This window comes from Miniopterus natalensis, chromosome 6, assembly GCF_054644295.1.
Source record: "Miniopterus natalensis isolate mMinNat1 chromosome 6, mMinNat1.hap1, whole genome shotgun sequence".
Lineage (NCBI taxonomy): Eukaryota > Metazoa > Chordata > Mammalia > Chiroptera > Miniopteridae > Miniopterus > Miniopterus natalensis.
Window position 1 is genome coordinate 72,311,330 of NC_142086.1, and position 12,520 is coordinate 72,323,849.

General features: G+C 34.9%; 2 protein-coding genes across 3 annotated transcripts in view; one reads left to right on the forward strand and one right to left on the reverse strand.

Moving 5' to 3' along the window:
- Window positions 1-12,520, reverse strand: part of RSRC1 (arginine and serine rich coiled-coil 1) — a 282,043-nt gene that overhangs the window by 175,389 nt on the left and 94,134 nt on the right. The gene's annotated exons all lie outside the window — the stretch shown is intronic.
- Window positions 4,083-4,853, forward strand: LOC107539293 (spindlin-2-like). Of its 2 annotated transcripts, XM_087817921.1 has the most exons (2): window positions 4,083-4,301; window positions 4,605-4,853. In XM_087817921.1, exons 1-2 carry the CDS (start codon window positions 4,083-4,085, stop codon window positions 4,851-4,853), a joined length of 468 nt encoding a protein of 155 aa, XP_087674047.1. The 2 variants fall into 2 exon arrangements, with proteins under 2 accessions (XP_087674047.1, XP_016071216.2); XM_016215730.2 differs by having other exon boundaries at window positions 4,083-4,853.

Here is a 12,520-nt window from a genome sequence, read left to right on the forward strand (position 1 = left end):
GTTCGATTCCCAGTCCGGGCACATGACCAGGTTGTGAGCTTGATCCCCAGTAGGGGGGGCGTGCAGGAGGCAGCCGATCAGTGACTCTCTCATCATTGATATTTCTATCTCTCTCTCTCCCTGTCCTTTCTTCTCTTTGAGATCAGTAAAGATATATTTAAAAAAGAAAAGAAACCTTAAAAGTTCTCATCACAAGAAAAAAAATTTTTTGTAACTTTGTATGGTGACAGATGGTAATTAACTAGACTTATTGTGGTGATGATCTGTTAGTGTATCCAAATATAAAATCATGTTGTACACCTGAAACTAATGTAACATTATATGTCAATTATACCTCAATAATAATTTTTATAAAAGGTACTGGCAGATTTGATGTCTGGTGATATCCTGCTTCCTGGTTCACAGATGGCCATCTTCTGTCTGTGTCCTCACATGGCAAAGAAAGTGAAAGCTCTGGTCTCTTCCTCATATAAAGGCACTAATTCTATCACGGGGGCTCTAGCCTTTTGACTTCATGTAAATCTACCTATCTTTCAAATGCTCCAACTTCCATATGCTATCACACTGGGGATTGGGGCTTCAACAAATGGGTTTTGGGGGGACACATTAAGTCCATACAACAGGGATTTTCAACTGGAAGCTGGACTCCTCAGCTAAATAATACCTAGTAATACCAATATCTGGAGCCATCACTTGTCTGGTCTATTACTGGTTGCTTCTTCTGGTCTCCTTTATGTTGTCAGGTCTCTCTACATTAACCTAATTATCTCAGATTCTGAGCTACATATTTTTTTTGCAAAATCATCTGTGGAAATAACTGGATGTATAATATCTTCTTCCGGTACTTAAGGGGAGGAGGGTCCATTAATCTGAAATCACTTTAATCCAATTTTAGGAACTGAGATTATTGTAGACAAATAAGATAGCTCAAAGTGGAGTTGCAAGGGCTTAATTATTTCTAGTTAAATTTTACTGGCTTCTTCAGGGTCCCACTCCAAATTGCTGGGAAGGGAATTATCAAAATTTCAGCCTCAGTGAACTTTGAACTCAAATATTTGCCCCCCTAGCCTTGTATATCTGTCAAAAGTGTAGATAAGCCTCTCTTTAGCCTTTTCTAGATTTGCAAATGGCAATAAGGCAAAGGCAGTTGCAAAATGTCAGGTTCAACTCTCTGAATTTCTATTCAATCTGAGATCATGGTTAGCTTAAAAATGTCTTCCACCAGATGTTTCGAGAGAGAAACTTACTTTGCATGGTTCTAGTATACACAAATTTCTATTATAATGGTTTAGTTAAATAATACCTGTAGCCCAAATATGTGGTTCAACTTTCAGTTACTACAGTTTTAACTATTAACTGCATGACATACAAAGTTTTCTGCTGCCTGTTGAATCAGCAATCACTATATAAATAATAAATGTGCATCAACCAGTAACTAATATTCTTTCAGAGCCTGTTGGCAATTGTTTGGTATGTATCTGTTATGAAGGTCACATTCAGAAAGCAAAACGTGTAGTTATACTGTCTCTCTGTCTACCCTTAAAAATGGATAATCAAAAGAGGGACTGCCTAAGATGAAACTGCAAAAAAAAAGTGATGACACTGGACTTGAACTTGGATGTGATTAGGACATAGCTGAGGCTGGATATGACCACAGGGCCACCATGTGAGAGGCCAGAGAAACTGAGGGCAGGAGAAATTATCAGCATAAAGGAGGACAGGCTAAAGATGTCCCAGATAAGTTACATTAGCAAAAACTTTCACTTTAAAGGAACTCTGAGAGACATTTCACAACTCTGAAATTGCAAAGAATTAAGTGCTGGAAAATGATCCAAACTTAGAAAGGAATATAACGTAATTTTTAAAAAAGAAATTAGGCACTTTAATTCTTGATGTTTTTCAATTATACTAAATAAATATTTTTTGCTCTGTTTAAATTTCCATAAACATTTTTATTTGAGAGAGAGTTTTTAATATTTTGACAAAACAACAACAAGAAAAAAATAACTGAATGCATGATCCAGCAATTCCACTTCTGGGAACATACATCATGAGTAAGTTAGTTCATCTCAGAAATACAGGGACAGATTAATAATAGAAAACCAGTTAATATTATTTACCACATTCCTAGATTAATAGAGAAAAACAATAAAATAATTTTGATATAGAAAATATTTTGATAAAAATTATGTAAATAAATTATTTCTGAAATAGCTTATTAAACTAGGACTATAAGGAAACCCTGCTAAACAAGAAATGTTAACTACCAAAAACCAAGAATACAATTATACTCAATGAAAAAATATTAGCAGAATTCCCATTCAAATCCAAAACAAGACAAAGATACAGCAATAAAATACAATAAATATAAGCTAGATAGGCATAAATTCAACAAAATATTTTCAAACTGTTATAAAAGAAAAAAATATTGTTTTATTGATACATTTTTAAAGTCCTAAATAAAGAGGTATACCATGTCCATGGATGGTAAAATATAATACCTTACAGATATGAATTCCCACCAAACAGATCTAAAACACTGCTGAAATTCAATGCAATTCTGAAGTACCAACAAGGGCTTCTGTGGACCTTGATAAGGTGAGTCTAGCTTTTACATGTAAGAAAAAGGTCCAGGTACTAAACAACAAAAATTGACAAATAGGACTTTAAATTATAAAACTACTATTTATCTAAAAACATTGTTAAGAAATAAATAGGTGCAAGCCACAGACTAGGAGAAAATATTCATGACATATCCGATAAAGGAACCAGAATATGTAAATGAACCCAGAATATATAAGAAATTCCAACAACTCAATAATAAAAAGTTAAATAATATATTTTTTTAAATGGATAAAAGGCTTGAACAAATACTCTTCAAGGGAAAATATACAAGTGGCCAATAAACACATAAAAGTTATTCAACATCATTAGTCATAAGAAAAATGCTAGTTACAATTCACAAGATGGCACTTCAAATCCATTAGAATAGTTGGAATTCAAAGGCCTGATAACACCAAATGTTGGCAAAGATGTGCAACAACTGAAACTTCTTGCAGGTACATATGCTGTTTATGAAAATGTAAACTACAACAACTGTGCAAAACCACTTAGCAGTTAAATATACACCTATCATGCAATCCACCTATTCCACTGCAGGTATTTGCCCAAAAGAAATGAAAACATATAGTCCTTCAAAACAGTCTCAAAAGCCAGAATCTCTCTGATAGGTATCTACCCAAGAGAAATGAAAACATATGTTTCACCAAGACTTGTATGAGAAAGTCCATGGCAGCTTTACTCATAATAGTTCCAAAATAAAAACAACCCAAATATATTCAATAGAACAAAATCTGATACATTCATACAATGGAATTATAGTCACCAATAAAGCAAACAAACTACTAATACATACGATGACATGGACAAATCTCAAAAACATACTAAGCAAAAGAAGCCAGAACATTTATACGAAGTTCTAGAACTAAGCTATTGTAAATGAAATTGGAACAGTGGTTGATTCTAGAGGCTGGGGGAAGGGATGGACTGCCAAGGAGCACAAGGAAATTCTTGAAAGGCATGGGCTGTGGGTTACACAAATGAATGTATCTGTTAAAACTTACTGAATTCCAGGTGACACAGGTATGAATTTTGGAACGGGGAGGAGAAGCCTAGGCTCTTTTTCTAGGCAAGAAAGGCTGCCTGTGCAGTGTATAGCAGGAAGGGGAGGCCTCTTTACAGACAAAAAACTAAGAGCTTATTCGTATGAGAAAAAGGGAGGAGAATGCTGCTACAGTAGCTGCTGGTAGGATCCCAATGTGGCAGAGGGGCCTCTGTAGCCCACCGGGAGGCAGAGGGCCTGGGAGCACAGTGCTGGAGACACAGCCCGGCCGTGCTCCTAGATACATTCCTTGTCTACGGATCTTCTCTAACCAGCTCTTGCAAGCTTCCGACTTGCCACCCCCTAATTCTCCTTCCACACAGGCTCACAGCAAAGGCAGAAGCGAGGAGTCCAATTTGGGTGCGTGAGGCCCGTGATCTCAGGAGGTGGACTTGGACGGCAGGCAGGCAAGGCCTTTGGCATGAAGACCTCCAAAGCACAAGCCGAAGGGATACAAACCAGGGCACCAGTGGAACGTGCCACTGGGTCTGCAAACATGACAAAGAAAAGAACTTTCCAAAAGAAACAGAGAGGCAGACCATCCCAGCCCCGCAGGAATATCGTGGGCTGCAGAATTTCACACGGATGGAAGGAAGGTGATGAGCCCATCACCCAGTGGAAAGGAACCATTCTGGATCAGGTGCCTATAAATCCCTCTCTTTATCTGGTGAAATATGATGGAATTGACTGTGTCTATGGACTGGAACTTCACAGAGATGAAAGAGTTTTGTCTCTTAAAATTCTTTCTGACAGGGTGGCATCATCTCAAGTCACTGATGCAAACTTTGCAAATACCATAATTGGTAAAGCTGTGGAACATATGTTTGAGGGTGAGCATGGTTCTAAGGATGAATGGAGAGGGATGGTCTTAGCGCAAGCACCAATCATGAAAGCCTGGTTTTATATTACCTATGAGAAAGATCCTGTCTTGTATATGTACCAGCTTCTAGATGACTATAAAGAAGGAGACCTCCGTATCATGCCAGAGTCCAGTGAGTCTCCTCCAGCAGAGAGGGAAACAGGAGGAGTTGTAGATGGCCTGATAGGCAAACATGTGGAATATACCAAAGAAGATGGCTCCAAACAGATCGGCATAGTCATTCACCAAGTGGAAGCCAAACCCTCTGTGTACTTCATCAAATTTGATGATGATTTCCATATCTATGTCTATGATTTGGTGAAAAAGTCCTAACTGTTAGGGTACACTTTGCCACATTTGTGAAGACAAATGTATACTCTGTGGACATGCAAAATAATGTTGCTTTTCAGTGTGTTGGAAGCTTAATGGTCCTCGTTAATTTAGCATCTTTGAGAGTATAAGTTGCTTTTTTCTGAAAAATACAAATGTATATGGACATGAAAAAAAATTACTGAATTCCATACATAAGATCTGTGTATTTTACTGTACATAAATTATACCTAGAGAAAAACTTACCTCATATTTTAAAAACCATCTAATGATAGTCTAGATTTTAAACTCTAAATTATATTATCAAAACTAAATGAAAGGTAGAAAACTCTTTTGACCTATTACTATATATAATTATATTCACAAATTTCAGATACTGAATTACGTTTGTATTCCTAGAATAAGCCATACTTAACTCCTGGTTTATTTTTCTAATTTAGTGCTGGAGTCTCTGCTAAAGTTCTATTTATACTTTTTGTATCAATTTTTTATAAACTAAAGAACATTATTTTTAAAAGCATTTCATTCACACCATACAATATAGCAAGTAAGTAATTATCATAATGTTATTAGGAACATCTTCACTGAAAGAGAAAAAGTACATGTATAAATTAAACCTTAAGTAAAAATACTGTAATATTAAATTTCAGTGTAAAATATTAATATGAACTTGTGATTTAGTACACTATATTTCACTGATTCTAAGATGCACATTTTGTATTCTATTTTAACATATCTATAATGAGGATATATCTTGCATTTGAGAGTGCCTTAAAATTAATTGGCAGTGATATTTTCTTTCTTAGTAGTACATAAAATTACAACTGATCACATTTTAGATTAAACAAAACAGTATGTTTCTAGTACAGTCCTTTGAAGTAAAGCAGTGACATCCTGTAGCAACACTACCAACGTATTTTGATTTCTAAATACCATTCCTGACTAAAAGAAAGCCAGAGTTATTTGGATAAGTGGTTGATTTCAGACTCTGGGACAAAATACGTTCAATCTGAGACAAGGCAAGAATGAAAAGATTCATTTTAAAACTAACAGGGCCATGTAGAAAGGACACAGAAGCCAATCTGAAGAGGTTCCTACTGATCAAACTTGCTACAATTTGAGAAACAAAATAATAACTCCTTGAAACATGCTGAATAAAAACTCTATGAACCATAATGATGCTCAAAAGGAGAAAGCAAAAGACAAATAACTGGACTACTGTAGGAGACTATTACATTAACTTTTCATTTTAAAATTGCTTCTATTATGGAAGTTTCATAAAAAGTATCAAGTATCTACAGCTATTTGATATGTACATCAAAAAATAAGCCACCATGCATAGAAAGTTAGCATGACTTACAGTTAACTAGGACATTTGAGGGTGATTAAAGATTCGTACAAGAATTTTTCAAACTTGTTTCTATTTGCTGCTATAATTATATTTCTGTTCCAAGAACATATCCAAAGTCCAGAATATTCAAGTGAGGAAAAGGAGAACAGATTGAAGAGATGTGGGGAGAGAAACAGGAAAAGAGAAGGAAAGGCAAATATCAGCCTCTACCTATAAGCTACATCCTTTTGGCTAATGTCAATTACCTTTTTACTTTACCATCAAAACATGTATCATCAAAAGACCAAAATGGTTCTAAATAATGCTTTTCTATTTATACATAATATCTTCAGTGAGAGACCTAAAATGACATTGGGTCTTCATTTATTCAAAATTCACATAATCTCTGCTATCACAGGTGGAAGGGAAATTTTATTTCTGAAAATCAGTTTAACTTTAAAATCACCTGATTAAACTCTGTCTTCATTCTTAAAACCCCAAATTAGCAAACAAGCCACAATATAATATATGCTATAGCACAGGTCTACTGTGAATAGCTGAGATCTTCAACTGCTTCAGCTGCAATACAAGGCATTGAGTCTTAGCCAATACAAGCCTATTTGAATAATCAATATGACAACCTTATTTTTCGAATGCAAACAGGATTGCTACAGTAAGGTGTCTCACTGCCACATCACAGTCATGGCCTCTTTTAACCCCTAATTAGATTGAGGCGATTATCCCTGCTCTTCCTTACAAGTGTACAGCTTGGATAAGAGATGACAAAAGCTATCTGCCACTTATTCAGCCTTTGCAGACAGCAGGTTATCCAGAGAGATAGAGAATAAAATCAACAAACAATTGTTATTCATATCATCATTTGAAGTGTTAAGACAGTCACAGTTTCCATACAGGCAGAGTGAATATAGCCTAGAGCATGAGGTAACTGCAGACTGCTTAAGAACATCAGGGTTACACAGATGGAAATTCATGGTGATGTTGGGGAATTATGTCTAAATCAAATTCATTTGCATAAAAAGAAATGATTAGGGATTTGTCTTTTGTATATCATATATCAAGATTTCATTATAATTCTCTTCATGAATTCTTCGAAGCTAAATTTTAATACTGATTTTTCTCAACATATGACATTTATAATGAAAAGAATGCCAAAATTAATGGTTTGTAGAAACTTAAATGCTTTTAGATTCTATTAAAATACTCTCAAATATTAAATAGGAAAGTTAACTTTTCACTGTGATACTACACTAGTTCTTGTATTAATTTTAGGTAATCAGAATTTATTTCATTAACTCTGTGGATTCCAAATGTTTTTCTTAATCTTCATAATAATCAATTTCTCAAATCTTGGTCATCACATTGACACATTATTAAAAAGATAACTGTGGTCATTAGAAAATAATCAAGGGTAGCTGCAAAGACACCAAACTGACAGCTTCCCGGGACATTCAACTAAGCTAAACTTAAGGACAATCTAGAAGGCAGAGCCCACTGATAAGAAAAATCTTTGGTGGAAATATATGGGTATACCCTGAAGATAAAGTCACAGTGGAAGTAGTAAAATAACAAAATATTGAAAAGGATTTTATATCTTTTCCTTTTCACTTAAAAGGATCAGTAGGTATGGTATCTCTTTTTAAGGTCATAACTTTGTTGGAAGAAAAAGAATGGAAAGGCCACAATTTTTTCTACTGAATTCTGTTTCTGTTTTATATCATTCATTCATTCACTCTACTCAATCAACATTGTTGCCTCTAAAGCAGCCAACCAGAAGTATATTATTTTTCTAATAACTGAGGTCTCAGCTCAAAACTCCACGAAATGCCACTCCAAGAACCACCAAAACATTTTAAATGTCTCCACAGGTAGCAAAAATTTACCATATAAGCATAATTTTTGTAAAGAGTCATGAGTTACTAAACCCAGATTCTCATGTAGAGTGTTGTGATTACTTGGTTATTAGTGGATCATTCAAACAATCTGTAATATGATAGTTTAACTTAGTAATTACCAAGCTTTCTGAGCACTGTAAGATTATCTAGAACGTGTGCCTTGTTCCCCTGACATAGGCTGATATATGGCTTTATTTTTTTTTAACATGTTTTTTATTGGTTTTAGAGAGACAAGAAGGGAGAGGGGGGGAGAGAAACATGGATGAGAGAGAACCATCTATCAGCTGCCTCCTGCACGCCCCCTACTGGGGATTGAGCCCCCAACCTGGGCATGTGTCCTGACCAGGAATCCAACCATAGGCCTCTCCATTCTTGGGACGATGCTCAACCAAATGAGCCACATCGGCCAGGGCATGACTTCATTCTTAAAGTTGAACACTCAGGACACTGGGCAGGCCTTGACAAACAAGTCATAATTAACTTCTAAATGTGCCTCCAGAGCACCATCCTTGGACACAGAAACCTAAGCCTTCTATGTATATTTTTTTTTCAGAAGGTTTGCAGTCAGCAATTTAATTTTAAACACCTGATTTTAAGCAGCATGCTCTTCCTATAAGAGCCCAGATAACATTTATTTTTGTAAAATGGAACTGATAAGAAAAAAAACCAATTATCCTAAGATACAAAAATACCCAGGGACGATAAAATTTATTAAGTTTAGATTACTTAAACTAAATGTTAAGATTTGAATCAGTTATAATTTTATTATTCTTTAAGATATATATATATATATGAAGTAAACATAAATCATACATATCTTCTATAGATTTTAGACTAAAATATTTTAAGGATTTAGTAAAACATATGCTGGTAAATTGTATAAAGCCAAAGTAGAGTAAATAAAAACATATAGACAGTTGTTTTCAATTACCGTTCTATACTTATACAGAGTTAAAATATCAGTGCTAAAATTCAGAAATGTTAAAGGGAAAGAAACAACAAAGGACATTTTAGCCAATGGGTAAAGAACAAGCTCACTCCTCCTGTCTTATTTTAACCCATCTTTTTTTACACCATTTTACTATTAAATTTTCTTTGTTCTTTCACTCAGAACTTTATATGTCCTGGAAAAGGTAATAGCAACTGTTTATTAAAAGTACAATAAAGTATTATACCCTGAATAATTTGAGAAGTGTGAAGTGAAAAATTAAATTATAACATATAAAACTATTGATTTTCAAACATTCTTCTACAGTCCAACTTTATACAAAACTCAAATATTGTCAGCACACCTCAATAATATCCCCACTCAAAAGAAATAATGTGTTATTAGTTTTTTGCTTTGATTAAGAGCAATGCAGCATACTGTAAGTTTAAAAACATAAAAGTTAAGGCCAATGGATCTTACCCAATTCTGGACGCCTAACTAAAAGATAGAACGATGGCCACAGGTTAGTTGCACACGTGATTAGAGAACTAAAAAAAAATGGTATCTTTGAAAGCAAGTAATTTATTCAAGATATGGGCCTTCACAGTTCTGAAGCTGGTTTTATACAAAGATTAAAAAATAAAATATAATATAAATATTCTTCATCTCTATTACCAGACAAAGAAGAAGCACAAGAGCAGATTTAGGTCAACTGCAAGAAAGCATGCTGAGAGTGTGTTTGTTAAAGAAGGTTGTAATTCTCTTATGTCAAATACTTTAAAAGGATGCATTCTAATATTTTAGGAATGGTTTCTGAAAGGCAGGGTAAAGGACTTGTAATAGTCCTTCTCACCTTAAAACAAAACTCTTCTTGAAACCCTGTTTGCTTCTGTATTTATGATTCATTCATAAATGAAGTTACTATGGACGAAAACCTAGCTAACCTTATACAATACTTGCTCAGGGCACATAGATTGAGAAAGGCCTAATCAACAATCTTATATATCCAAGTTACCTGTTATCTCTTGAACAACAGTGAAACCAATGGATATAAACAATTACTAAAACTTCAGAGAAGAGAAATGGAAAGGTTCTAGTATAAGAGGATGAAATTCGCAATTGATGGCTGTGCTAGTTTCTAAGCAGTCGCCTCAGCCGTAAGTCCACTACAGCTTGCAAATGACGTTTTTCCCTATGCCAGATAGCTCCGTAAGGTTATGCTAGTAAGGGGTGTTAGAGGGAGAGTAAATAGCTCGAGAAAGTGAGAAGGGCTACCCTGCTTTACTTATTGCTCCTATCAGGGCTGCCCCAGTAACCACTCTTTCCTCTTAAGGAAGTAACTGTTTAGTAGACTTGGTTCCAATTTCTAGGTGGTTTTCTCCCCCATTCTTCCAGAACCAGATACATCCCACACACCCTTCTCAAAGGTCTAGATCTTAGCTCTGTGGAGCCCCTCCCACAAGCCCCTGAGGTACCAACGCTAGCCAAGCAACACCTTCTGGTCGAAGGTCTGGGTCTCAGATCTGCCCTTCTCTAAAATCCTAAATCCTAATAATCCCAACCTCTTCCCTTTGTTTTCCTAGGAGTAGTACCTGATTCTTGCTCTTACTATCTCTGTTATCTCACTGTTCCCTTTGGCATTATCCTGTCAAGCCTATTTAACCAAGCCCCCATATGAAATTCTCTCTATTAAGATAACTAGAGTGGTTTCACATTCCTGACTGGTTCCTGACTGACACAATGGTATCCAGGAGTACTTATTTGAAATGTAATATTCTCTTTAGGTGTTATTTTTAGTGTTTAATTTGAGTTAATCTAAAAACTATTTTTAAGGGCTCTCAAAGGTTTACTCACAATTTGGTCTCCTTAAACGTTTTTGGGTGTGTTTTTTTTCTCTTAGGTATAAGATCCCCCCCACTATACACACACAATTCTTGTGGTTATATCTGTGAGAAAGTCTCAAAAAACCACTAATGGGTCTGTAATACTTTACTTTAACGTGTCTTTTACCTTCTGATTGTGTCTAAGCCAAAAGGGACCCAAATTTTCTTTTTTAACAAGAAAAGCAAACCATTTAGTTCTGGGCAGCAGTAACTGGAATAGCCAGTGGCAGGTGAGGCGTGAACTTTAATGAGTTACAAAAGGCAGCAAGTCAATTAATTAAAACCTAAAATCTGGGGGGAAACGTTTCATATTTATTAAGTAATACATATTTATTTACTATATATTGAGGTCAGTCACAGTGGGGAGATACAAAGTCTCTAAGTATAAAACATGGACCTGCCTTCAATAACATACGAGTTATTCATACACCTACATAACTACTAACACAAAAATCTCACCTTGCTGGCTGTCTTTGGAAAATACATCACTTAATCTCTGGTAGCCTCAGTTTACTTATCTGCAAGGAAAATGGGCTGGACTAGGTCTCTGTTGTTATATGTCTACCATGACAATCTTTAAAGTTTCATTTTGTCCTGAAGCACAGGGAACTCAGCATAATTATCAAGAGAGACAAAAGACTGGTTTTGTAAAGTGAAGAATTAAAGAGAGAAGAAAAGAGTATCAAGATTAGTAGTTTAAAAACATAATCTGAAAAAAATTCGAAGACATGTTAGGGAATTCTTTATTTTCTTCCTCTAAGTCAAGGAAAAAGAAGAAAATATGTCATAGGCAAGTTATCTGGTTAAAAATAAAAAGTGTATTTCTATTATCACAGAAATTGAAGACATTCACTAAGTCAGAAAGGACACTTCTTAAAATCTCTCCAAGATAAAAAACACACACATGTCTTTTGTTCTTTTTCAGTTTTAAAAACTAAGTTAGTTTTGATACTCTTCTCTCAAAATAAACTCTGATGACCAGCCACTCAGTGGACCATATGCTTTCACATCTTATTTATAGAAATAATTACATTTCAAGTACTAGTTAAAGGTTCATGGGATAGGCCAGATCATTTATAATTTAGTAGTTACCACTCAGCATAACTGGTAACTTTTGATGCAAGGAATATTTGGTGAAAACTACTTTCAAATTTTATAATCAATTAGAGTTACTCCCATGTAAACTGGGGAGGGAGGGGAGACTCCAGTTCTAATTATTTACTTTATATCTTGCCTGCATTGCTACAGGAGCCTTGATAATTTCCTTCTAAACTTCAAAATTCACCACACTTATACAGAAGAAATGAGAAAGGTTTTAGTTTTATTTTATTTTAATTTTTTGAGAAAGGTTTTAGTTTTAGAATAGGGATTTAACCATCTATTTTTTAAAACAAAGAAATGTTTGTGATTCAAAACTGAAAGCATCTGGCCTTAGTACTCAAGAGTTACCATTACTATAAGAAGCAATTTGCAGAAGTCTGGACATCATAATCTCACCAATGTAATAAATTGTATGTTGTTATAAATAAATTGTGCATGTAAATGTTAACAGTGGCTAATTCTGAGGAACAAGATGAAGGACTGTGAGGGAGAGTGAAGAGTTTTCACTTAACACA